This window comes from Triturus cristatus, chromosome 4_1, assembly GCF_964204655.1.
Source record: "Triturus cristatus chromosome 4_1, aTriCri1.1, whole genome shotgun sequence".
Classification (NCBI taxonomy): Eukaryota; Metazoa; Chordata; class Amphibia; order Caudata; family Salamandridae; genus Triturus; species Triturus cristatus.
The window spans coordinates 84153569-84181515 of record NC_140585.1 but is presented as its reverse complement, the minus strand read 5'-3'; the positions used below and the strand labels follow the sequence as shown (position 1 = coordinate 84181515).

General features: G+C 47.5%; 1 protein-coding gene across 2 annotated transcripts in view; it reads left to right on the top strand.

Annotated features, from left to right (window-relative positions):
- Positions 1-3358: 3358 nt before the first annotated feature.
- Positions 3359-27947, top strand: part of LOC146839606 (cathepsin S-like) — a 44539-nt gene continuing 19950 nt past the window's right edge. The window contains exons 1-4 of one of the 2 annotated variants that reach the window (XM_085651691.1): positions 3359-3467; positions 9749-9852; positions 21434-21576; positions 25186-25368. In XM_085651691.1, the coding sequence (XP_085507817.1) occupies positions 9750-9852; positions 21434-21576; positions 25186-25368 (429 nt within the window). In that variant the 5' untranslated portion in view covers positions 3359-3467; position 9749. The remainder of the gene's footprint in view (positions 3468-9748; positions 9853-21433; positions 21577-25185; positions 25369-27947) is intronic. The other variant, XM_085651692.1, reaches the window with a different exon arrangement.

The window sequence follows — 27947 nt, the reverse complement described above, 5'->3', positions numbered from 1 at the left end:
CACATCAGCAGCCACCAGCGCCTCTAAACCACGCAGTCCAGCTTCAGACTCAACCGCAGTTCAGAAACCGCACTCATTTCCACAACAGATGACATCAACATGACCCTGGACATACGTGAGACGGCAACCCTCTTCCTCCTGGACCTCTCAGCAGCATTTGACATGTTATCACACCCCATCCTCATCAGATGACTACACGAGATTGTCATCCAAAGACTTGCTCTCTGTTGGATAGGCTCCTTCTTGACAGATAGAACTCAGGCTGTCAGCCTGGCATCGTACTCCTCAGAAGCCCCAAACTGATTTGTGGAGGGCCTCAATGTTCGTTCCTTAACCTTACCCTCTTCAATGCATACATTATCCCTCTGGCGAGTGCCATACATATACACCTCATCACAATCCTCTCCTTTGCTGATGACACGCACCTCATAGTATCTCTTTCTCGGATAAGACCCCTAACACAAGAAACAAGATCACAGCCTGCATGATCGAAGTCACCATCTGGATGAAGTTCATCTGTCTCAAGCACATCAGATGGTTGTATGATAGAAGCACGTATGGTTAAACCACATGTGCCTCTATCTCGTGGTATCTGCATGAATGGTAAAGGAGTATGTGTGGCTAAGGTGTCCACTAACCATGCACTGTCCCTTAACTACCCCATCTCTCCTACTGCCCTAAAACCTACCCTGACCTCCCCAGCCCTAAAACCTGCTCCATCAACCCATTCAACCTCACTGCCCTAAGGCCCAAAACCCTGCCCCTGTACGTACCCTTCCCCGACAACCGCCTCCCCGTGCTGTCCCTTAAACTACCCCAAACCCTTCCACTGCCAAAAATCATACCTTACCCCCCTTAAAACTACCCCACTTACCCATTCCCCTCCCACTGCCCTAAGGCCTAAAACCCTGCCCCTTTATTTACACTACCCTGACTCCCCACGCTGTCCCATAAACCACCCCAACCTCTTCCACTGCCCTAACACCTACCCCAACCCCCCACCCACCCTAAAATCAAACCCAACTACCCATTCCCCGCACACTGTCCAAAGGACTAAAACCCTGCCCTGTAAGTTACACCACCCCACCCACCCTGCACTGTGCCTTAAACTACCCTGACCCATTCCACTGTCCTAAAACCTACCCTGACCCCCAGCCCTAAAAACTACCCCTGAGCGCCACTTACCTCACCGCAGCATCTTCCTACATCCCTCTTCCAGCTGTGAGACTGTGCACTGCCTTAACCACACATATGTGTGGTTATGGTAATTGCATGGTTAAGGTAAGCATTGTCAAGCTTCCGTAGTTGAAACAAGCTTGGTTCAGCCGTGGAGGTCTGACTGTTTCCCTCATCAGATAGATGTAATGATTTTCACCATGAACACCTCGCCATGGGACTCCCATTGTTTGCTGGCTTACCCTGGACCCACATGCACCTCTAGCATCCATGTAAGGAACCTCAGGATAATCAACTACAAAGTACAAATGACCGCACAAGTCAACGCTGTCACAGCAATCTGCTTCCACACCCTGAGGATTCTAAGGAAAGTTTTCAAATGGCTCCAAACAGCTCCACAAAAAATATCACCCCCACCCTTCTCAGTGGCAAGCTTGATTATGAGAAAATCCTTTGAGACAGAAAGACCCAGGAACTCACCAGAAGACTACAAACCATCCAGAACTCTGCAAACTCTCCTACGCAGACCAAATTTAAAACCACACCTCAGGGATCTTCACTGGCACCTCGTACACAGAAGCCCACAGTTGAAACTCTTCACTCGGACATTTAATGCCCTACATAACATGGTTCTCATTTATCTGAACAATTGCGCCTCTTTCCACCAACCCCCTAGACATCTCTGCTCTGATGGACTCCTAGTAGCACACATACCACAAATATACAGAATCAGATCTGGAGGCAGGGCCTTCTCATACATGGCTCGTAAAGCGTGGAACCAATACCCACTAGATATCAGAGCACTTCCACTATCCGAATGCACGCAACCGCTTTGAAGCTAATCAGGCCAGCTTGAGAAGAAAAGGAAGCCGACAATCCAAAAATACCATAGCAGAGAGGCTGCAGGAGGATGCATCCAATGGAGTTCAGTTTCAAGCCAAAGTAACATCTAACCTGAGTTCAGTCTTAAGTTTACAGCGAGCACCAACTGAGTCGCTATCAGTGATCCGCTACTAGACGATAACATTGAACCCCTCATTGCACACAGGTGCTGACATTAATCAGGAGGAGGCTTTGTCATGCACAGATTATTATTAATTGTTTTCTTTTCATCGACAGAGTTCTACCTCTAGACACCCTGCCTGACTCAACTGTGTGACCTTGGACAAATCATTGTGAAGCAGACATCTTCACTGTCAAAGGCCAGAAAGCTCAGCATCACACCAGGCACCCATTGAAGAGCTAAGTGGAAAACTGAACCCTTCAGAAGTTCAAATGTATAGATCTGTGCGTAGTTTTTATTCCAGAAACATAATTTTTCATAGATCCCAATTTTGTGGATACTCAAAGCCAGCCTTTCCTCAGACAGCCTCCCAGGCAAAACTAAATGTATCACCCCTCCTGATCTATCTCCCCCAACCTTGTCTCATCTGCCTCCTCCCATTGGTGATCCTGGTGTGGGCCCATTTGTGCTCCTGCTATCAAGCCTTGGCTGAACACCTCAGACCAGTGACCAGCCTATTAACAGACATTTGCCACCTGATGCCTCACTTTAATCACCTATTCAGTTGCTAACCTGGAGGTGAGAGTCCATGGGAGGTGGAGAAAGAATCCCTCTGTAATTAGTCACCAGGAATCAACAAAGATTCCTGTAGGATCCATTTGTAACTACTCTACTGGAATTTACACCAGTTACTTCTCCAATTCGCAGTCCTGGTGCGCTGTTGTACACTGCACAACATAGCTCCCATTCAGATGGCTCATTGATGCTTCCAGATGCCTAGGGCTCCTTTTTGGTTACTGTACATTTTACAAATGGCAATACAATACAATGCAATACAATACAATGCAATACACTGCAATACAATACAATGCAATGCAAAACAGTACAATACAATACAATACAATAAAATAGAATACAGTGCAATACGATGCAATATAAATCAATCCGATTTAATGTAATTTAATTCCTCCACTGTGCAAGCAATGCCTACACATTTTACAATCTCTGGCTGTTTAAAGGGGAAAAAAAGCAACTGATTTTGGCCCTGAAAGGACTTTCCTGTGGTGGAAAAGATGCAATCTGGGCATTTTCTTATTTCTTGAAAAGGGGCTGCCTTGTCAGGCCTGATAACCAACGCTCTGTGATGTCTCCGATAACACAGAAAGCCTCCAGCCAATCCTGTGAGCAGGAGCTGCTTGGCGGGGCCTTATAAGGCGCTCTCAGTTGCAAATGCGCATTGAAGTCTGCAAATAAGGCACACAGGAGAGGGGGCTTCCTACAGAGTAAGGTATATGTAGCATTACCAATGTCAGGCGCCTGAATTATATTTCTGTGTACAATAACTTTCTTTTCTGGCGCTTTCCTTTTGTCATTATTTCCTTAAATATGTCGTTTTTTTCTTTGTTTTTTCTCTTTGATTCCTTTATATTTTCTTTTCTTTATGGTGTATCCATTGTTTCCATTCTATTACTTAACATTTGTTTTTGCATTGTTCACGTTTCCTTTCTTTTATTTCATGCCAATCTTATGTTGTATTTTTTCATTTTTTGTTCATTATTTCTCTTTTACTCTAACTTATTTCTTTCTTCCTGGATTTTTTTATTACTTCCTTTCTCTCTTTCATTCATTTATTTTTATTGTATTTTCATCCTCCTTTCATGTTCATCTTTCCAACTTTCTTCCCTCGTTTTTACGTTATGTTTTCTTCCCCATATTTCCTTATCTTTCTTGTAGAGCACCTTTTATTTTCATAGATTCGTTTTTTAAAAGGCTGACTCTCTTAGCATTATTCTCCATAGTATGTGATGTGTAATATGCGTTGTGAGGTGCAGAAGGTGTTTTCACGGTTGTAGCATTAATTTACTAATCAATAATCATGAAAGTCACTGAAGTGAGGGATATTTGCGGGACTTTAGATTTGTATTACATAGCACAGTAAATTGTGTAACCGAGACAGCCTTATATTGCCAACATCTAAAGCGCCTCATGATAGGGCATGTCATCCGCCCTGGCACCAGGCACTTCTCGTTCTAAGTCTTGCATGCTTCTGCCTTCAGGGTGGCGAGATGTAAGTGTGGCTCTGACAAGCCTTTAAATACAAAGACGCAGAATATAGTGGGAGGAAAGCTTGCAAACAGTCTAGATCACTGGGAATTCATCCGGGGAGCATTCCAACCCATTATTGGCCACACGTCTTTCCACTCTAGACAAAGGCCTGCCTTATGCAAATTAGGCCGGACCCTGCTTCCCTTAAGAAGAATTCATTGAGAACTGCCAGGCAAGGCCCCCACCAGAAGGGAGCCCAAGTTCCATGTTGTAGTACGAGCAAAGGCCCCTGCTAGAAGGGGCCACAAGCAACCTACTCAATTCACCGATTTCATAAAGCGCACGGCTACCTGGTCATCGAGCTTTCTATCGCTATTGGAGTGGATGAAGTGAGTACATTAAAGAACTAAAAAAGATTACTGGAAGAGATACATCTTTAGGGGCATTATCAAGCACAGCATCTGGTGTGAACATGGGCTTCTATGGGAATTCTCTGCGACATATTATCAAGCCCATTATCGTCGCTTTAGCGGCCGTTTTCTGCCGCTAAAGCGGCGATAATTTTCACGCCATGTTTGATAATATGCCCCTTAGTTTTTTTTAAAGTCATGAAATTGTCCTCATTCTGAGGCTAGTAGGCAGAGCGTTCCAGAGCTCGGGTGATGGGTAAGTTAAAGACCGACCTCCGCTCCTGGCTCTCTTTATTCTTGGGTCAATGAGCAGCTCAAGGTTGTTTAACCTCAGCTCCCTGTTGGCATGGTAGGCAGTGCCCATTGCTGGAGAACAGAAGGACCTGTGTTGTGCTTTGCCCGATGCATGATGCATGGTGCATTGAATTGTACCCTGCAGCGTATGGGCAGCCAGTGAAGAGTTTTGAGCGCAGCACCTACCGAATGTATTTTCTGAATGCCTAACAGTATCCTGGCAACAGCTGGATAATCTGAGGATTTTTAGTCACTGATTTAGTACTGTCTAAATGAAGCGAAGTGCCGTAATGAAGGCGAGACAGGATCAAGCCTTGAATCGCGATTCTAAGTGATTCTTTTGGGAGACAGTTCAGGACCTTTCTCAGGGCTCTCAAGTCAAAACAGCTGCTAGCCACCTTCTTTGCTTGGGAGGCCATGGTCGGCTGATTGTCCTGGATCCTCCCTATGCTCTTTGCTTCTGACCAAAACCTGAGTTTTTTCGCCGTTCGTCTTCAAGCAGCTGGCTGCCATCCACTCAGAGATCTTTACTAGGCAGCTGCTAAGTCTCAGAGCAATAGAGTCCATGTCAGGTGCCAGTGTGGCAATCCGCGGGGTATCATCCGCGTAAGATACCATCTTAAAACCAGAGGAACAGATGATATCCGATAGCGGGTGGACATATATTTTAAAAGGTATCGGCTCAGAGACGAGCCCTGTGGAACTCCACGTACAGCTGAGGCTGGACGACATAAATGGCCCCTCGCTAACTCAAAACTGCGTTTGTCCAAAATTGAGGCAAGCCACCTGAGGGCCTTTCTTCTAACAACAGCTTCTTCCAACCGGTGCAGAAGAATAGGGTAGGAAACCGTATGAAAGGCGGCACTGAGGTCCAGGAGGATCAGTGCCGCTGATCCACCCTGGTCCATGATCCTTTTGAGATCCTCTGTGGCCCTCGGAAGAGCTGTTTCAGTGCTGCTACCAGCAGGGGAACCTGTCTGGGTAGGAGGAACAATATTGTTGGTTTACAATTGATCTGAGATGCACCTATGGATTGTTTTTTCTAGAATTTTGCTAACGTCAGGCAGTAGAGAAATGGGTCTGTAATTACCTTTCATCTCAGGATCTAAATTAGGTTTCTTAAGTAGTGAGCGGAGGATAGCGGGCTTCCAATCCTCTGGAACACTACAGTTCTTCAGGGAAAGATTATACAGGGCGGTCGGGGTGGTGAGCCTCACATTGCCCCTCTCAGCAGAATGTCAATGAGCTGGGTCAGGTGGTGAGCCTGATTTAATTGAGGTTCCCACAGCCATAGCACCCTCTATGGGCAGTTGCTGGAAAGCAGAGAGCACTGATTTGCTGTTGCTGGCTCCTAATCTGTAGTCTCCACTATCCATATATTCTGGTGAGCCTGATAGATTGTCATAAATGTCCTTCACTTTCCCTGTTTATGCGCGAGCCCCTGTTCCTGGCATATCATAATTTAGAAAGGAATTAACTGTTTTGTAAACCTCTCTTGAGGAGTTGAACGAATGCTGGATCCTATCTGTGAAATTATTCGCAAGGGCTCTCCAAATGGCTTGATGCTTTATAGGTCTGTTTACTTGCATCGTCATATTTAAATCTCCATTTCCTTTCATATTTTTTCTTTCTTTCTTTTGTTGCCTTCACTCTTGCGCGAACCAAGGGGTTTTCTCCAGAGGTGGCATCAGGGCCGGACCGGGAACTAAAACCGGCCCTGGCAAAGAGCTCGGCCGGCCCCCGGGGGCTTAAGGGTGCCGCCGAGCTCTTTGCCAGGGCCGGTTTTCGGCCGATTTTGTTACAGGGCCGACTTTGCAGCTAAGCTGCAAAAACGTCCCTGTAACAAAAACGGCCCCCAGGGGCCCAAAACCGGCCCCCACCCTTGCGGCGCACCGGGGGATTGCACGGTGCCCGCTACGGCCAGTCCGGCCCTGGGTGGCATTTTTTTGTCTTGTTTTTTTATGGAACTAGGTCATCCGGGTTCTTTGTGATCCAATTTTTTAGTCCAGTGTATGACATCGACACCCTTGTGTGTAACTGGGGGCCTCAGAGTGGCATTGGCTCTAGAAGTGAGGTACGGCATGGACTCGGGTCACGCTGAGCACGGGACCCGCGTCTGTCATAGTCTCAGCCGCTCAGGGCGTTCCATCAAACACACACAAGATAGTAGGACACATGTTTCCGAAGAATCTAAACCACTGACACCGCCTATGGGAAACATTCCATTCAATCGTTTTTTACCCGCTCTGCCACTCTAGGCATGACTTATTCAAATCAGTACAGACCCTGCCCCCCAGGGGATCAGTCGGAATGAGAGGCCTCTCTCTAGAATGGCACAGTGGATGTAAAATGATGGATTGGAATGATCCCCAGATCAATTGCTAGTGGTTTGCGCTGTTTGGAAGCATTTATGCCATCGCGTTGAGTCTGATCTGCCCAGATGCACTCTGCAAATGAACCCATATCAGGCACATGTCCACTGACAAGCTTCCTGCTCAGCATGGAGAACTGAAAGGGATGGCTGCAAGGCTTGAATGAGTTCTTGTCTCCGGAAGCCACTCAGGACACATTTCAGCCTGTCATATTCAGGAGCACATGGCCTGGCAGCTCAGGCTGGACTCTTCCCATTGGATCAAACTGATCTGCATATGGCTGGGTCCAAACTGAGGTGGCGTAGTGGGCGAAAGAGCAGTGGGTTGGGATGGAACCTCGAGCTATTACCAGCAGTTAGACTTTGTGCAAGCATTCCTCCCATCACCTTCTGTGTGTTTGATGCTCTTGATTCAAACATACACTGTCCAGAGCAATGACGTCAGAATACAAGTGAAAAGAAAGTCAAAGTGAAGCGAATGCTGATTAACCGGGGCACAGGGTAAGATCAGTGAAACCGGAGGAGGAGTTTGGGGCAGGCATGAAAGAGCCTAGAATTGCAGAAACAAGCACTTCTCATGACAACCTTATGCCACTTTTAACAACTGCGCGCCATCTTTGTTCTCTCCAGTAAAGGCTTTCTTTCCTCCAAAGCACAGCACACTAGAGTTCTTTCTTAGCCTAAATCGGTGGCAAACACATGGGGCGTAAAAGACATATTTAACATGGAAAATTCTTTTAAATTCATTAGGTTATGTTTCTTAGTTCATTAGCGAAGCACTATGCTGCACGCCCTGCTCGTTCAGTGCACAGGAGATTGTATTCGTGTTTCACTCTCTTGTGTTTCACAGGATGCACACACAGAGGCTTGTAGCGTTGCTGGCATCACTGCTCGTTCAGTGCACAGGAGATTGTATTCGTGTTTCACTCTCTTGTGTTTCACAGGATGCACACACAGAGGCTCGTAGCGCTGCTGGCATCACTGCTCGTTCAGTGCACAGGAGATTGTATTCGTGTTTCACTCTCTTGTGTTTCACAGGATGCACACACAGAGGCGTGTAGCGTTGCTGGCATCACTGCTCGTTCAGTGCACAGGAGATTGTATTCGTGTTTCACTCTCTTGTGTTTCACAGGATGCACACACAGAGGCTCGTGGCGCTGCTGGCATCACTGCTCGTTCAGTGCACAGGAGATTGTATTCGTGTCTCACTCTCTTGTGTTTCACAGGATGCACACACAGAGGCGTGTAGCGTTGCTGGCATCACTGCTCGTTCAGTGCACAGGAGATTGTATTTGTGTTTCACTCTCTTGTGTTTCACAGGATGCACACACAGAGGCTCGCGGCGCTGCTGGCATCACTGCTCGTTCAGTGCACAGGAGATTGTATTCGTGTTTCACTCTCTTGTGTTTCACAGGATGCACACACAGAGGCTCGCGGCGCTGCTGGCATCACTGCTCGTTCAGTGCACAGGAGATTGTATTCGTGTTTCACTCTCTTGTGTTTCACAGGATGCACACACAGAGGCTCGCAGCGCTGCTGGCATCACTGCTCGTTCAGTGCACAGGAGATTGTATTCGTGTTTCACTCTCTTGTGTTTCACAGGATGCACACACAGAGGCGTGTAGCGTTGCTGGCATCACTGCTCGTTCAGTGCACAGGAGATTGTATTCGTGTTTCACTCTCTTGTGTTTCACAGGATGCACACACAGAGGCTCGCGGCGCTGCTGGCATCACTGCTCGTTCAGTGCACAGGAGATTGTTTTCGTGTTTCACTCTCTTGTGTTTCACAGGATGCACACACAGAGGCTCGCAGCGCTGCTGGCATCACTGCTCGTTCAGTGCACAGGAGATTGTATTTGTGTTTCACTCTCTTGTGTTTCACAGGATGCACACACAGAGGCTTGTAGCGTTGCTGGCATCACTGCTCGTTCAGTGCACAGGAGATTGTATTCGTGTTTCACTCTCTTGTGTTTCACAGGATGCACACACAGAGGCTCGCAGCGACGCTGGCATCACTGCTCGTTCAGTGCACAGGAGATTGTATTCGTGTTTCACTCTCTTGTGTTTCACAGGATGCACACACAGAGGCTTGTAGCGTTGCTGGCATCACTGCTCGTTCAGTGCACAGGAGATTGTATTCGTGTTTCACTCTCTTGTGTTTCACAGGATGCACACACAGAGGCTCGCGGCGCTGCTGGCATCACTGCTCGTTCAGTGCACAGGAGATTGTATTCGTGTTTCACTCTCTTGTGTTTCACAGGATGCACACACAGAGGCGTGTAGCGTTGCTGGCATCACTGCTCGTTCAGTGCACAGGAGATTGTATTCGTGTTTCACTCTCTTGTGTTTCACAGGATGCACAAACAGAGGCTCGCGGCGCTGCTGGCATCACTGCTCGTTCAGTGCACAGGAGATTGTATTCGTGTTTCACTCTCTTGTGTTTCACAGGATGCACACACAGAGGCTCGCAGCGCTGCTGGCATCCCTGCTCTCCTGTGCTCTGGCGGCTGGATTCCTGGAAGCAGAATGGCAAAGCTGGAAGGCGCGACACGGTACAACTCTTATTTTACAATAATTGTGCGCTGTGCAGAGGCGTGGCACCTGGAACTGAACCCCCCCCCACACACACACACAGATTAACGGGTGTTAACCCACCCCAAGTAATGAGTTGTTTTCTCAAAGCTGGAATGGTTGGGACATGTATGTATCAAGTGAACACTATATCAAGTGAGTAATGAATTGTTTTGTGAAAGCAGATGCGCTGGGTCATATATGTTACATGTGAGTATTGAGTTGATTTTTTTGGAAGCAGATAGGCTTGGTCATATATGTTACAGGTGCGTATTGAGTTGTTTTCTGAAAGCAGGTTGGCTAGGTCATGTATGTAGCAAGTGATCATTGAGTTTTTTTCTGGAAGTAGGAAGGCTGGCTCATGTATGTAACTGTTGATCATTGAGGTGTTTTCTGAAAGCAGGTAGGATGGGTCATATATGTATCAGGTGAGTATTGATTTATTTTCTGAATATAGGTAGTGTGGGTCATACATGTTATAAGTGAGCATTGAGTTGTTTTCTAAATGCAGATATGCTGGATCATACCTGTTACAGATGAGCATTGAGTTTTTTTCTGGAAGCAGATAGGCTGGGTCATACATGTTACATGTGAGTATCGAGTTGTTTTATGGAAGCAGCTAGGCTGGGTGATGCATGTTACATGTGTGTATTGAGTTGTTTTTTGGAAGAAGATTGGCTTGTCATACATGGTACAGATGAGTATTGAGTTGTTTTTTAGAAGCTGATAGGCTTGGTCATGCATGTTACAGGTGAGCATTGAGTTGTATTCTGAATAAAGATAGGCTGGATAATACATGTTACAGCTGAGCATTGAGTTTTTTTCTGGAAGCAGATAGGCTGGGTCAAACATGTTACGTGTGAGTATTGAGTTGTTTTTTGAAAGCAGATAGGCTGGGTCAAACATGTTACGTGTGAGTATTGAGTTGTTTTTTGAAAGCAGATAGGCTTGATCATACATGTTACAGGTGAACATTGAGTTGTTTTTTTTCGAAGCAGATAGGCTTGGTGATATATGTTACAGGTGAGTATTGAATTATTGTCTGACAGGAGGTAGGCTAGGCCATGTATGTAGCAAGTGAACTTTGAGTTGTTTTCTGAAAGTAGGTAGGCTGGCTCATGTTTGTAACTGGTGAACATTGAGGTGTTTTCTGAAAGCAGGTAGGCTGGGTCATGTATGTATCAGGTGAGTATGGATTTATTTTCTGAACGCAGGTAGTCTGGGTCATCCATGTTATAGGTGACCATTGAGTTGTTTTCTGACTGCAGATAGGCTGGATCATACATGTTACAGATGAGCAGTGAGTTCTTTCTGGAAGCAGATAGGCTGGGTCATAGATGTTACATGTGAGTATTGAGTTGTTTTCTGGAAGCTGAGAAGCTTGGCCATACATGTTACATGTGATTATTGCGTTGTTTACTGAAAGCTGCCAGGCTAGAACATGTGTGTACCAGGCGAGTATTGTGGTATGTTCAAATCACCATTAGGTTGGCTTGTTATAGGAAATGGGTGAGTTGTATTTTGACGACTGACATTTTGTGGTGTTTCATGAGATTTTCAATGGGTCTGTTGCTTGTCGTCAGGACATGTATCCACCATGGATATTTGAAAACTGCATGTTGGCGTTGTTTCCGCTCTGTGGTGCTATAGTTTTGCCATGAATGACAGCATAATTATGCAACACGTCTTGATGACGTTATTTTGGGAATTTCGCATAACAACCGTGACGTGAAATTAGTGAAAATACACATATTTCATCAAAGTAATTCAGATTTTACCCAGGCGTATTCAGATCTTACTAATTGCTGAAAGAATGCATATTTGTATTTTAGGATTCTGCATAATTTTGCATAGTGTGTGGAAACAGTGATTTTGCCCACCCTTGTTATCACGTGTAGACTGCATCCTTCGACCAGGGCTATTTCTATAGATTGTCCAGTTCGTCCACATTGGCAGCCACCTCTGGTGCCACCAATGGGAATGTCCCTCATGACCCTTTGAGCAGCAAAAATGCCAAATAGGAAATAGAGTGCAAAAAAGTAACACCTCTAAATGCCCTTTCATGGCCCTATCTATACACTTTGCAATTAGCCTTCACCTAAAGCATTTCACCAAAGTTACCCTTATGCCCAATTTTACATATTCATTCTTCCCTGTTCGCCACATCTGGCACGTTCAATGCAGGACCAGGATGGAAAACTGTACAACCCCGCATTCACCTTAGCACAGTGTTTCTCGTATGAAGACGACACTCAGATGTCCCTCAGCAGCTGGAAGAACCAGTTGTCAGCAGCATCAACTGGTCCAGACTCACCAGTCTGGAATGAAAGGAAGGAAGGAGCTACCTCATCACGACTAGTGATCTTGGAGTGAATGACCCATGGAATAGTTTCCAGATAACCTCGGAGTTATTACCTTCGATCCACTGCATGTACTTGTGTCCTCCCAGCTGACTGTCAAGTTGTTGTTACCTATTGCATGTCATGTGATAGTCATTCCCCTCTATCTACTGATTCTTTCTGTTCTGTACATAGTTCTTATACGTTTTATGTACTTCACACTCCTCTGCATCCTCAATGTTGTCTTCATTCTTCTCTGTACCTCTTCTACCCTCCATTGCCCTCTGTTTCCAATGTACTCCCATCCTGCCCTTTTATCTGTCATACTCTCCAGGGCCCTCTGTACCAAGCGGTGTGTTCAGTCCCATGCTTCTTTCTGTGTAGTCTCTTTACCTCTGGCCTTTGATGCTATGCCTGCTCCTGTGATGTTAATGTTCTCTTATGCCACTGTGTCCTGAAATGTATCATCACTTTCTCTGTGCCCCTGACATGCCACCCATTTCCCTGTGTACTCTGAAGTACTCTCTGCATAAACCTTAATTGCACCATATTAGAGTTGCCCCTAAGATGCTCCCAGCATTGGGTATTTTTCCCTAGGAGGCCACCATACTTGAGAAATCTCTACCAGCTGCCACTCAATCAACTGATAACTGCCTCTTCTTCAAGGATCTTTTGCTGCACTACCTGACACCAAAGGGAGAGAGAACAAATGTGCCATACCTACTAAGATATTGCACATTCTTTCCCCTCCCCTATCATTGGTGCTCTTTTGTCTGCCATGTGCCAACACACACTCCTATGCCATGCGTGCAAGAATATAGGAATTCTCTGAAGCATAGGTTTTGTCCCAGCACAAAAACGCTCCTTACAAACATTCCCCACTGTGTACAGTTATACAGTTGCACAATGCAGCACACATGCAATGTTGGAGCAATAAGGAGGAGAAATGAAAACATTTCTCTGCATTATGCCCACCTCAAGGAGGCGTAAGGTCTTGGCGCAAATCGCTGTCCACAAATGTTAGAAGACACTAATTTGCATAAAAACCCATGGGTGGTTGCAGGTGAACGCCTATGTACCACCCATTAAACTATTCCTAGATGTAAAGTATTGCAAAGCACAAGTTTGTGTTACTCTGGCAACTTTCAAAGCAAATCCTGCTTTGCATTGCATAGAAGCTACCACCACAAACCTTGTGCAAAGCATTAGTAAATGTGGGCTCTAGTCACTTGTGCTATAGCTCCTCTTCCTGCAGCTATATATTTGATAAAATGCCCCCAAATGCCATCCGTTGGCATCGGTACAATTTATATCCACAAACATGTAAGCGGTGACAATACATCAGAATCACATTTTTTTTTTTTAATTTCTTTTATTGATTTTGCAAAAAAAAGAAGAAACGGACGAGCCAGTGTGCTCAACAGTCATCGGGATGCAACCCGGCCATTCGCTGCTGTGTTCGGCATAAACAGTAAGGAAGAAAGAAACAACCCCCGCCCTCCCCAATCCTCCTCCTTGAAAAGGAATACACCCCAATAAGATAAAGAAATGCACAGCATTCTGGAAAGAAACCTCTCAAAGTTTTCTAAGTGGTGGGCATGGTGGGGGCAAGGGGTACAGGAGGGTCTGCGAGTCTCAAAAGTATGAGGTATTTGGGGCAGGTGAGCTCCGTAAATTTGGATGTCAGTAGTGCGAGGAAGGGCGCCCACAGATCGTGAAAAGAAGCCCCTGGATTAGTCAAGGAAAGAGAAATCTTCTCCATCACCAAATGGTCCCTAGCCTATGAAGCCACTCTAGTCGTGTAGGGACTTTCTTGGTACCCCAGTGCATCAGGACTGTTTGGACCGCTGTGCCTAAGGCCAATGCCATCTGCTTACCCCTCCAGGATGTAAGAGGGAAGGTGATGGCGTTGGGAAGGCCCAGAAAGATGTAGACCAGGAATCTAGGAATCTGGTTATCAAAGTGAGAGTCTACGGCGTCCAAGTTTTGTTGCCAGTATGTCCCCAGAGAGGTGCATTCCCATGGAAGGTGGGTGAGGGTGCCCAGTGAACCGCAGGCTCGCCAGCACAGTGGGCTACATGAAGGATTACCCTGTGAAGCCTCACTGGGGTTAAATACCAATAGGTGCTAATTTTAGTGGCAGTTTTGATAAAGGCAACATTGCATGCTGTGAGGCGGGCCCGGTAATAAATATCCTTCCATTCCTTGTGTGTGAGTGCCCTGCCCAGCTCCCCTTCCCAGCATAGTTGCCTGGGGGACTTCCCAGTGTCTGAAGTGTATTTATATAAGTCGATGTTAGCCGTGTATCGCTGTGTCGTGTTAGTAACCACTTCTCAAAAAGAGTGAGAAGTCTCTCCGCACCCACTTTCACATCCCCGTGGAACACCCAGTGCCTGATCTGTAAGTATCGATATCATTCCGTTTCGGGGATGCCATGATCGGTACGGAACACAGAGAAAGGACGGAGTCCCGAGAGATCTAAGAAATGGCCTATGGAGTGGCAGGCCTTTGTCGTCCAGTGGTGGAATTCCCCGGGGTCAAGGCCTGGGGTAAAGTCAGGATTCTGTGCGATATACGTGATAGGGGATGGGAATGTCATGATCCCCCTGGAGGTCGCAGTCTTATCCCATGTTTACAGTGTGGGATGAGTCACCTCCGAGAGATATATATTCCGAGGGCGCCCCGCGCGCAAGAGAAACTGAACCCCCCATAAAGGCTAACCAGCAAGGGACCTATCCATAAACAACCAGTGCTTCTCAGATTCGGGGCGTGACCACTCCACTAGCGCCCTCATCTGAGCCGCCTGCCAATAAGCCAGGAGGTCAGGGATACCCAATACCCCCTCCACTGGGTCTTTATATGTGAGTTCCCGCCAAAGCCGAGCCCCCTGGTCTCGCCAGACAAAGTGCTCGATGTCACGCTGCAGTGCCCGTATGACTCCAATTTTTGGCATCAGCGGAAGTGTATGGAATTGGTAGAGAATCTTGGGTGGTAGCACCACTTTCACCACCGCTATACGGCCCAGCCATGAAAGAGAGTAGGGCCTCCATTTCGGAAGGGAATCACGGACATGCCTCAGAAGCGCCGTATAATTCGACTGTCTGGTGGCAGGGATGGTAGCGGCCACCTGTATCCCTAACAGGAGATAGAATCAGGGACCCACTGAATTGGGAAAGTGCGCTGTAGGAGCCCCATCGTCTCGGGACCCAATGACAAATTAAGGGCTTGTGACTTGTGCACATTGATCTGGAAGCCCGAGGCAAGGGCAAAGCGATCTAATTAATCTAGAAGAGCTGTTAGAGATTCCCTAGGGTGTTCCAATGTCGCCACCACGTCATCCGCATACAACAAAAGTTTATGCTCCGAGGCCCCGAAGCATGCTCCTTTAATATCAAGGTCATCTCGGACCCTTTGAGCCAGAGGCTCCATATCGAGAGCGAATGGGAGCGGCGACAATGGGCACCCCAGTCTGGTCCCCCTACGGATAGTAAAGGCCGATGAAGCCATACCATTCACATACACTGTAGCCGTAGGGTTCGCGTAGCTCCGAAAGATCCAATCGATGAAGCAATCCGGTAGGCCAAAATGAACCTCGCTCGGAGATACGGCCAGTGGACCCTGTCGAACACCTTTTTGGCGTCAACCGAGAGGATCATACGCTCGACCGAGAAACGTTAGGAGCGATCTATCGGGTGGAGGAGCCGTTTGATGTTGTCGGAGCATTGTCTTCCGGGGACAAATCCAGACTGGTCTGGATCTCTCAACCCGGGGAGATGGCGAGACTATCTGGCCACCAGAAATCCTGTGAAGATCTTTAGGTCTACATTGAGAAGATATATAGGGCGGTAAGAATTGCAAAGGCGTTTATCCTTGCCTGGTTTGGGGATCATCGTTATTAAAGCCTCCAACATGGAGGGTGGGAAGGAGGAAGTTGGAGTCAACTGGATCGAGTTAAATACACGCACCAGAAGTGGGTCCAGCATCGTGCAGAACTTATTATAAAAAACAGAGGTGAACCCATCCGGGCCAGGTGACATGTTAAGTTTCAAGCATGAAATTGCCGAAATAGCCTCCTATAGCCGGATGGGGGCCTCTAGCTCGGCTGCCTGGCTTGGTAATAATTTAGCCGTTGCCACATCCCGGATATAATGAGTTGGTTCATTCTCGGGCAGGGATTGGGCCACATATAATGTCTCGTAGAATTGTCTGAAAGCCTCCCCTATCTCTGGGTCATCTCCACAGTCTCTCCCCTGAGGATCCCAAACCTCGGTGACCCTATGGGCTTGCCGTTGTGCCCGAAGTCGATTAGCAAGAAGGCGTCCGCATCAGTCTCCCCCCCACATAAAAAGCATGTTTCAGGCAAAGAGTTGCGTTTTCTGCCCGATCAACATCTAATCCCGCTAGCTGTGCGCGGGCGACTTTAAGAAGTTCCCGGACCCTGGGTGCCCCGGAACTCTGGTGTATATGCTCCAGCTCAGTTACCTCCCCTATCAAACGCTCCAGTTTCTCTGTACTATCTTTGTTGTCGGCCCCTGCTACGCCTAGGAATTCCCCTTGGACCACCGCTTTCATCGCCTCCCATAAGGTCGTCATGGGGATATTAAGAGTGTCGTTGCTGTCTAAGTAATCCGTTATGCACTTCTGAATTTGTTGTACCACTGAGGGACGTTGAAGCATGGTCTCGTGAAGGCACCAGAAGCGACGTGTGGGGCGCTGGGAGTTTAAGGACATAGATATCCTTATCGCTGAGGGGTTGGACAGAGGGCAGGGGAGGATCTCTACGTCCCGCGTCTGTTGTGTTAAGGGGTCAGAAGTAAGGACATAGTCAATTCTGGCATAAGTTTTGTGAGGGTGTGAATAGAAGGTGTATGCCCTAGCGCTTGGATGTCGAGGCCTCCAAATATCTGTAAGTCCAGCCTCCGCTAGCAAACGTTTTCCTTCGTCAGAGAAGGCACCTGATTGCCCCCATCTCTGTCCCGAGTGGTCCATATCTCTGTCAAACGCCAGATTGAAATCTCCCCCCAGTAGTATCGTGCTGTCTGGAAGGCCTGTGAGCTCATGTATTACTTCCTTAATAAAGGTCTCTTGCCCACTATTGGGAACGTACACCGTAGCAACTGTGAACATATGTGAATCTAAGGTGAATGAATGTGCCAAGAGCCTCCCTCTGATCTCAGCCTGCTTGCTGCTGATATGGCCTGGGAACCTGGAGGAGATCAGAATTGCTACTCCCGCTGTCTTGGAGGTAGCAGAGGAGAACATCTGATGGGGGAACAGCCGGGATCTCAATCTGTGTGTATCAAGTGTGTCTCCTGAAGTAGACAAATATGAGCATCCGACTGCTCAAAATAGGACAGGAGAGCTCGCCGTTTGTTAAGGTTATTCAGCCCCTTCACATTAAGGGACACAATGTTAATGTTGGAAGACATAAGAAGGAGACCCCATGTGTGCTGCAGAGAAGTGCCCCCGGTCCCGTTGGAGTAGGAAGGGAGCTGGGGTAGCAAATAGCATCCTGCTGTCAGAATTCGAAGGAGGAGGAGAAAACCCCAAAACCCAAAACTGAGAACAAAGAGTAAGAAACATTTACATTTGTAGTCCACAATTGTCCTGGGCAGTCTGCCCTGTGGTGAGGCGTGAGATGGATAGCAGGAACTCTCGCCGCCCGGCCCGCACCAGGCCCGGCCTAGGAAATCATGGTAAGACCCATTAAAAGAGCAAGGGATTGCACCTCAGTCAATGCGTATCAGTCTGCGGCATTCAAGTCTTCTGACAGAGATTGACGGACTGCTGAGCGTTCTTTAGCAATAGCGTCCGGATCCGGGCGTAGACTCAGTGGCAAACTCCCCACAAGCTGCCATCGTGTGGTGTCAGCTCGGCGACCGGTGGAGGTAGATTTATCCGGCCTGATGCAATCCTCCTCCGGAAGACGAAGAAGAGACTCTGACCCCTCGAGAGAACGAACCTGGCGCAGCTTGCCCTCCCATTTGAAGATGACTCTAAATGGGTGTCCCCAGGAGTATGCAACATACTTGTAGGAATGCTGTGACAGGGCGGAAATCTTGTCTTTTCTGCAGCATAGAGACCGCCAGATCCTGAAAGAATAGGGGCCTGCAGGAGTGGAACTCGATGCGGTGATTGGCCCGTGCCTCCCGTAATATGCGCTCATTAAGTTTAAAGTCACGGACACACGTCAAAATATCAGGCAGGGGGGCAGTTGGCGATCTCTGGAGACCCACACGGTGTGTCCGGTCGAGCCTGATCTCCTGGTCCGGGGGGACTCCCAGGATGTGACAGAACAAATCCACGACAAAAGCCTCAAGGTCCTGCTCCTCAGTTCCCTGAGGCACCACTCGTATCCGTATGTTGTTTCGGCGGGAATGGTTCTCAAGATCTTCTGCGTGAGCTTGGAGATCTAAGTGTTGGTCCCTAAGTCGTAGGACCTCCTGCTGGAGCTGGGATACTTCCTCATCTCTGATGGCTGTCTGATTCTCCAGATCATCCACTCGCTCCCCTACTGAGTCGATGGCTTTACGTACCTCTCAAATTTCTACCCTGAAGTCCTTCTTCATGTTGTGAAATTCTCTGGTACGGTCCGCGAAGAGGGACTCCAGGATGCTGCGTGTGACTGGTCTCTCCAGGTCCTCTGATCCTCGCCGGCCTGCCGCACCGCCCTGCTGTGCCATCGCTTCAGTGCCTCTGGTCCCGGCCTTAATTAGTAGATCCTTGACGGACCTGTCCTTCCGGGATTTATCAGTGGCCATTAGGGGGAAGCCGCTAGTCTACGCTGACCGTCAATAAGCAGCACTGTGTGTGGGAAGGCAATTCACCAAGCTAACCGGGGCCATGCTGTAGGACAGGCCTCCAACCTCTCACCAACAGGAGGGCCCCTCCGTCTCCGGGAATGTGTCAGGAAGGATGAGTGAGGTGCAGGTCTACGAACCTCGGGTCTAGGTGATCTGCCTTGTAGTTCCTCAGCCGGCCGCTACAACCAGGCCCTTCAGTGTAGCCCCTGGGAGACGGCCACGGGACTCGACCGCGCCGTGTGTGATGTAGCAGGAAGCAAGGGGCAAAAAAAACCCCGATGTCCGCCGCCAGATCCCAGCACCCAGAATGGGCTCACCTCTCTGCAGTCTCCGCGGTGCTCTGTTCCCCACCCTCAAGGTGGGGAATGCTAGGGTGCCTCTCCATGAACGTGTGCGGGCCGGGCGACAGGCCAGGTCACAGGCCAGCGGACCGCTGCCTCCCCGGGTCAGTTCACAGGGCCTGGCATGATGGTGATGTGTCCGGCGTTCCGGTGGCTGTGGCTCTTTGTGGGGGTGGGCTCACCTCGGTCGAGTGCTCGGGTCGGCCTCGTTGCCGTGGCACCCTGTGCGCTAGCTCGGCGCTTGTCGGCCTCTGGTCCCAGGGCCCCTCAGGCTCGTCTCCTCCAGAGTAACGTGCTGCAGGGGGGAGCTGTCTCCAGGTCCATCTCAGGGCCGACCAATCCCCGCTCCCACCCAACCGGGCCGTGGGGCAGACTGCAGGGCACGCAACACCATGTGGGTCCCAGCCTCCGGTCTCGGGCGCCCTGAGGTCACGCCAGGTCCGGGCGCGGTGCCAGGCGGTCCCAGTACCTGCAGCTGTGCAGGATTAGGTCAGCGCTACAGGGCAGCCACTCCAGAGGCTGGAACGTGTCGCAGGCAGGCTCACCTCCGCTCTCAGCAGGAGCGTTGTTTGGCTGGTTCAGGCTGGCGCTATCGTCTTGCTTCCTCACCAAGCTCGCTTGAATGGAATCGGATCGCCCACTTCCAGGCTCACAGCTTCACCCTACTCTCCGCTGTCAGACCCGGCCTCCAAATTCGGGTCACGGCCCCGGTGCACGGACTCGTGCCGGCTCGCAAACTGGGCCGCGGGGTGCAACCATCCCAACGCGCTCAGATTCCGGTGTCGGCCGTGCAGGGCCCCCGCTATGCCAAAAGCAGGTCAGAGGTGCCGGGGCATAATTAGTCCCAGGTAAGGTCCAGGTCTACAGCCAGGGTCACTCTGGGCGCAGCTATACAGGCAGGGCACGGGCCACAGGACGGAGCAGCGAGCAGGCACATCCTACTCGGCCGCCTAATTGACTATGCTCCCCCCTCAGAATCAATTTTTAAGGCTGTAGTCAGAAGCTGGGTTTCAAATAAGAAAGCAACTTGTTTGATCTATAGTAAGCTCAGTTCAGCTAGCATGCTCAGAAGATAACTATACCTGGATGTGCTTTCTAGTTGAAAATAGAGTTGTGAAGCACCAATATATAAATGTCTTCCTGTTTCACAGGAAGTGTTTAGTTGAGTCAAGATGACGTCACTTGTAACTCTGAAGCACTGATGTCCTGGGCAAAACATCGCCTGCTTTAGCCTATCTGCCTTTTACTCCACCAGGAGATAATGAGAAAGCCCAATCACACTTGAAGGGGAGGAGGAGGAGGGTCATGGAGAGCTATCAGACAGTGGCTTATAGAGACTACATTTGTAACTAACATAAGAATATTGGTGACTGCAAGGGAATGGCAGGTGTGGGTGATGACACACGAATGTCCAGAGGTTCAAGATGGTCGCACTGTGGAAACAATGGGAAAAATCCAAAGCAATTTACTGTTCTTGAACTTGTAAAAACGGATTGTTTTCTGCACGATCGACATCAATTCTTTAAATTGGCAGAACTTTGAAAATTGGTTGAAAAACCTGAAGAAACTCATTTGAGTCTAAAAAATATTTCTGATCTTTGTCATCACTGAGTACATACAGTTTCTTTATTTCCAGTTATGTTGTTACTTTGAGACTTTATTACTCTTGATGACCCTAGTACTTGTGAAATGGATATCTTTTAGGGAAACCCTTTGGTAATCTTGTCTGTCCGGAGCATTGGACAGCAGCCATTGCAGCGCATGATGCAGTGGGCACCAATGGCGGCTAACGAGCGCCTGTGGTGGCTGAAAGTTGGCTTGTTGTTCCTTAGACCTTGACTGTGTGTGGTGATGGCCGGTGTCTATCGCAAATCCGTGCATGTTTATGGCTGTGTATGGCTGTCTGTGGCTCCATATTTTATATCATTCAGCCTCATTGTACCCAACAGTTTGCAGTTCAAGTGCTCTGGGAAGGGCGCATATTAATGCCGTGAGGCTGGTTCACCACATATATGTACATAGACTTCACTACTGAGGCTCTTACTGCTAAATTGATTGCATGTTGATTACACTCTGCAGAGAGGAAGTATGAGAGCAAAGAGGAAGAGGTGCTTCGCCGAGAAAGGTGGGAGGAGACCTGGAAGAAGGTCGCGGAGCACAACAAGCTGGCGGACCAAGGCAAGAAGAGCTACCGGATGGCCTTGAACCACTTTGCAGACCGGGTAAGATCAGCTTGCTGGAAGTATTCAATAATAAATTTAGAGCCTTCAAAGGAGTGTTAACAGACATCAGGAAAGATAAAGTGGCAATACTGACCCTTGATATAAAAAGTCCTACACAGTGAAATGTCTCTTGGGGGACTAGTGCAGAAAAAAAATGCCTGATGCAAAGCTGGATAGTAATTGAAGATCTGCTGGTTTCAAGAGAGGTTTGTAATTTAGCTGGATAGTAATCAAAGATCTACAGATTTCTAGAGTGGTTTGTACTTTAGCTGAATAGAAATCGAAGCTCCTATGATTTCTAGAGGGGTTCGTAATTTAGCTGGACAGAAATCGAAGCTCTGAGGATTTCTAGAGGGGTTTGTAATTTAGCTGGATAGAAATCGAAGATCCACAGATTTCTATAGGGGTTTGTAATTTAGCTGGATAGTAATCGAAGATCCGCAGATTTCTGGAGGAGTTTGTAATTTAGCTGGATAGTAATCAAAGCTCTGGGGATATCTGGAGGGGTTTGTAAATTAGCTGGATAGAAATCGAAGCTCCATGGATTTCTAGAGGGGTTTGCAATTTAGCTGGATAGTAATCGAAGCTCTCAGGATTTCTAGAGGGATTTGTAATTTAGCTCGATAGTAATCGAAGATCTGCAGATTTCTAGAGGGGTTTGTAATTTAGCTGGATAGTAATCGAAGCTCTGAGGATTTCTAGAGGGGTTTGTAATTTAGCTGGATAGTAATCGAAGCTCTCAGGATTTCTAGAGGGATTTGTAATTTAGCTCGATAGTAATCGAAGATCTGCAGATTTCTAGAGGGGTTTGTAATTTAGCTGGATAGTAATAGAAGCTCTGAGGATTTCTAGAGGGGTTTGTAATTTAGCTGGATAGTAATCGAAGCTCTCAGGATTTCTAGAGGGATTTGTAATTTAGCTCGATAGTAATCGAAGATCTGCAGATTTCTAGAGGGGTTTGTAATTTAGCTGGATAGTAATCGAAGCTCTGAGGATTTCTAGAGGGGTTTGTAATTTAGCTGGATAGTAATCGAAGTTCCACAGATTTCTAGAGGGGTTTGTAATTTAGCTGGATAGTAATCGAAGCTCTGGGGATATCTGGAGGGGTTTGTAATTTAGCTGGATAGAAATCGAAGCTCCATGGATTTCTATTGGGGTTTGTAATTTAGCTGGATAGAAATCAAAGCTTTGAGGATTTCTAGAGGGGTTTGTAATTTAGCTGGATAGAAATCATAGATCCGTGGCTTTCTAGAGCGGTTTGTGATTTAGCTGGATTGTAATTGAAGATCTGCAGATTTCTAGAGGGTTTGTAACTATAGAGGGCAATTCTTCTCCACTGTGCTATCCATCTAGTGGGGGGACATACCACTGGTGAACGTTCTTTTAGATGTTGTAATTTCTACAGAAATATGAGAGTATTTTGTTATTGCCCAACTCTAAATTAGGCAGTATTTTTATTATATTGTTCATACTTCTCTGAATAAGTTGCTTATGACGATGGAGAGGCATTTAATTTCATTCATGCGCCTAGTACTGGAGTAATGCTTACGTTAAGAGCTTAAGCAATAGATGGGCTGCCTGACACCCATCACATTTGTCGTGAACTGTCCACATGCCTTGTTCATGTGGCCAGCTCATGAACACATCTGATATTCCAGAGTGATGATTTGAAAGGGGAAGATCCGGCCAAAACTTTGTTCAGGCAAAATGTCTAAAATGATCTAGTCATTTTTTTTAATTTGTACAGCTGAAAGTCAACACCTACCAGCCGCCATCTTTATCCCTCTCTGACAAGTTCCTAGGAAGCTTGTTTCCAGGCCAGGGAGGACATGGCCTGGCAGTTCGGGCTGGACTGTTCCCATTGGGCACAGGGTCAAGACTGATTTGCATATGGCTGGGTTCAAGTTGGAATGGCATGGTGAGCAAAAAAACGATGGATTTAGGCCCAGATCTCTGTACTGGGGTGAATGTATGACTTTGTTCTGCATTCTGTCCATCAATTGTTCTTTTTGCATTTGTCACCCCGAGTGGGACGGGTATGCCCAGACGTGGGTCCCATGCTCTCCATGCCCCTGATGAGGGGTGAAACCCTGAAACTGGTCCTAGGATGCTTGTTTCGAGGCCAAGTAGGACCTGGCCTGGCAGTTCGGGCTGGACTGTTTCCATTGGGCACAGTGTCAACTGATTTGCATATGGCTGGGTTCAAACTGGAATGGCATGGTGAGCAAAAATAGGATGGATTTAGGGCCAGATCTCTGTACTGGGGTGAATGTATGATATTGTTCTGCATTCTGTCCAACAATTTTTCTTTTTGCATATGAAGCTAAAGAGGCATTTAATTTCATTCATGTGCCTAGTACTGGTGTAATGCTTATGTTAGGAGTTTAATCGATAGATGGGCTTCCTGAACCCCATCACATTTGTCTTTGACTGTCTACATGCCTTGTTCATTTGGTCAGCTCATGAGCACATCTGATATTCCAGAATGATGATTTCAAAGGGGAAGATCCGGCCAAAACGTTGTTCAGGTAAAACGTCTAGAATGATCTAGATATTTTTTTCAACTTGGACAGATGAAAGTCAACACCTACCAGCCGCCATCTTTATCCCTCTCTGACAAATTCTAAGCAACAAAAAAGGCACGCTATGCGCTACTTTAGCAGCACTCTTACATATCTGCATAAGGAAACAGAATTAAATGTCCACCTTCAATGCAAAGTCTGACCAGGGCAGAACAAGAATCTATTTCTATTGAAGCACTAGAAGACGGAAATGCTCCTGGGCGGGACAAAGGCCACCGAATCAGGAGCAGGGAGGTGGGATGGACAGTAAAGCCATCCTTTCATGAGCAACGGCGACCCAAAGGCCATTCTAAGGCACTCAGTATGAGTTGGCCAAGAAATACGTATATGTGCAGTTACTGCAATGCACGCGTTGTAAACATTTCACAGTCCGAAGGAAAGGGCGTGACGACTCCTCATGTGACTGCTCATGTGACTGTAGGCAATCGAATGGTCAGTGCCTGCCCTGAGCAGGTACTCACCATCTCAAAGTGATAACGGTCCATTCTGAAAAGCTTCAGTATGTCCCTGCCTACACCACATTGCCTATCAATGCGCATGTGTAAACCCCAGCTTATGAAAATGAATATGTCCCGTACACTGCACTGGCTCAGTACATCCTGTGCAAAGAAGAAACGCCATGGTCCAGTGAACTGCCTTCCTATCTGCATTTCCGTCTGTGCATCTGTCTGTCCGTCCTTCAATCCATCCATCGTTCCCTTCATCCGTCTGTGCATTCCATCCATCCATCCTTTAGTCCCACTATCCATTCACCCATCCATCCATCAATACACCATTCACACATTTATCTGTATCTGTCTGTGTATCTATCCATCCACACTTCCACTTCTCTTTCATTTTCTGTAGATCATCGTTCCCTTTCTTTCACTTTTTTCTATCACTAATTCCTTGCCTTCTATTCGGTTCCATCGTCCCTTCATTTCTTTATCTCATTGCCTCTTTTATCCCCCCACACTCTGCCTCCTTCGCTTTTTTCCCTTTCTCCCTCTCACTTACTCTGTCTTATCTTTGTTTTTGATTCTTGCAGACTTCATACGAGCTGAAATCCATGTCTTGCCTGAGAATTCCAGCAGTGAGGCAGCGCAGTACGTCGAAGTACAGTGGCGTGAGCTTGTCGTCACTGCCGCCGCAGGTGGACTGGCGGGACCAGCGGTGCGTCACCGCCGTCAAGGACCAAGGACGCTGCGGCTCCTGCTGGGCGTTTGCAGCGGTATGAATGAATGAATGAAAGAATCATTTATGTAGCGCAAACAAATACCCGGTACCTTTCTGGCCAGGGCCTGCTTTAAGTATGTGTGACAGGTGCGGTTGCTTTAAACAATTGAAATTTGTATAGAACAGGGCTTATGGAGGGATGAGGGCACTTCTGCTGGGTGATAGTGAGGAAATCTGAGGAGGAGGTCCTTGGGGGGCACTAAAATGTTTGTCGCACCAGGTGCCACTAGAACCAAAGCCGGTGTTCCGGCCGTGTTTGTGGCATGTCTGAAATCCTTTGTTTTGGAAATGCACCTCAGGAACGAGTGTCCAGCTGCTTTCTTGCTGGTTGGTCTTTCTATTGGCACTTGGTGTGCTTTAGGGCAAAGGCGGGTTGACATCCTTCTCGCTGAGCCTTCATTTCTGTGGTGTCTGCTCTCACCTTCGGATTCTTGTAAAACCCCGACATTCCCAATGACTTCCACTGACCTGTCCAACAATTATTCCTTATGCCCTGGAAAAATGTCCTAACCAATCACCTGGATGGGACTACCCTCTGCAAAGACTTGACCTCACTCTGGTGGACGGGAGGTTGGAGGCAGGAATGGACTTTATGATGAACACCGTGTGGTGCCCAGAGCATCACACTGGGGCTAAAACCCTTTAATGCCCCAACCCAGAGGCTTTCCTCGTCGGACGTGGGCTTCTTGTCTGTCAGCAGAAGGTACCTAGGGGTCATTATTGACCAGGCCTAAGCTTTCGGAGGGCCCCACGCCTCTACTCCAACATTTATTGATAGGCCTAAAGCAAGGCTGCCTTATTAATGACAAATTCAGCTAACATGGCTAATACCACTAGAGAAGCCCATTCTATGTAGAGCCCCAATATAGTTTTGTGACCATGGCCCAGCCAAATCCTTGTGATATGTCTTTGAATCTTGTTCTTGGACAGGAGCCTGTGCAGGTGCTCTAGGGTAACAGGGTTACACCGCTCCAAAGCTCTTGTGGTTTTCCAGTGTGGGATGTCACTGTTGACAGACCCCACCACCACGAGACATGTTTTTTGGTTAGTGAAGGCCACTCCCTACAGACCGTGACTGGGTCAGAACAAGGCCTTCCTGCTCTCACTCTGTTTTCTTCAGGAAGTGCCAGTACCCAACTGAAGAAGACTTAGCAGAAAACACACAGGGACAGGTTCAAATTCAACACATAACTTGTGGTGCAATGTAGACTGAACAGTTTTGTTTTTGAGATTTCTAACAAGTTGCAGAATACATATACAAAATACTGTCAATAATACCCAGAGGCAAAGAACAGATATAAGCAAGCAGTAAAAAAAGCACTAGGAGAGAGGGTGCCTTGTCCAATTCAGAAGAATATCCTAGTTGCCCAGTGTTGGCTTCCCACCTTCCTGGCTGCTCATTTAACAACTTAGGGGCTGATTACAATGCATTATGAAACCGCTGCAAACATCAGTCGTAGCCATTCCTAACTCATCGTAATCAGCCCATCGGATTCCCTTAGAACCAACCCATTAGGATGGTGTCGGTCGGAAAGGAATCCAACCGGTCATTTCGACTGGCTTCCGACAGGCTCGGAGAGCCTCTCCGTCAGTCGGAATGAGTTCAGTAATTCCAAGGGTGCCAGAGAGATTACGATGTTGGATTCCAATGGCCTTTCTGTGCCGGCCTTTCCGAAAGTCTGTCAGAAGTCGACTTTGGGGGACCCAAGCAGGGCCCCCATGGGTGTAAGGCCTCCAGTTGGAGGCCGAGGAGGCACCTATAGTGTCCCCCTGTTGATCCCTTCACCCCGTGGCAGGCACCTTGAGGTGCCAGCCATGGTGTGCAGGGATGAACTGCACCTCTTCTCTTTACAAGGAGAGCATGCATTCCGGTCAAGACGCATGCTCCCATTGTAAAGAATAGGAGTGTGACCGAACAGTGTGTTTTTAGAGTTGTTTGTCTTATGCTGCTTTCAGGAATTTCAATTGGGCCATTCCATTGGATGACAGTGAGTTGTAACTGCAAAGCTACGGTCTAGAAACAGAATTTAAGCTCATCCATCAGGCAACAGCGGTCAAATATGCAGGACATGTACAGGTCTGGAAGTAGGGATGTGCAAAATTCACATGAAATTTCGGAAAATTCAAGGGAAATTAAGTGAAACACAAATTTGCCATTTTGTGCTATATTTTGGCGCTGTATGTATCCTTGTGTCTAAGTTTAACTCACGTCTGCACTTTGTGTGAAAAGCATAGCACAAAAAACACATGTGGGAAAAACGTTCTGCCCAATCACGTTGATCTGGTGCTCCTTCAATAGGACTTTTAACTGCAATTATGGCAAGTGGCGCAATTGCAAAATCTCTCGGTAGTTCATTTAAAAAGCGTAATGTAAAATGCTGGAAATTTTGTGAATTTCAATGTCAATTCAATTTTGTCCCGCTTAGTTGGCAGAAGCAATATCCGCTAGAGAGATCGCAATTTGTTTATCGTTGGCAATGGACAACAGGATAAAGCAAAAACTGCAAATAAACTCTGCCAGAGTGATAATATAGATACTGAAGAGAGTAGTGCTGAGTGAAGATCCCTGTGGTA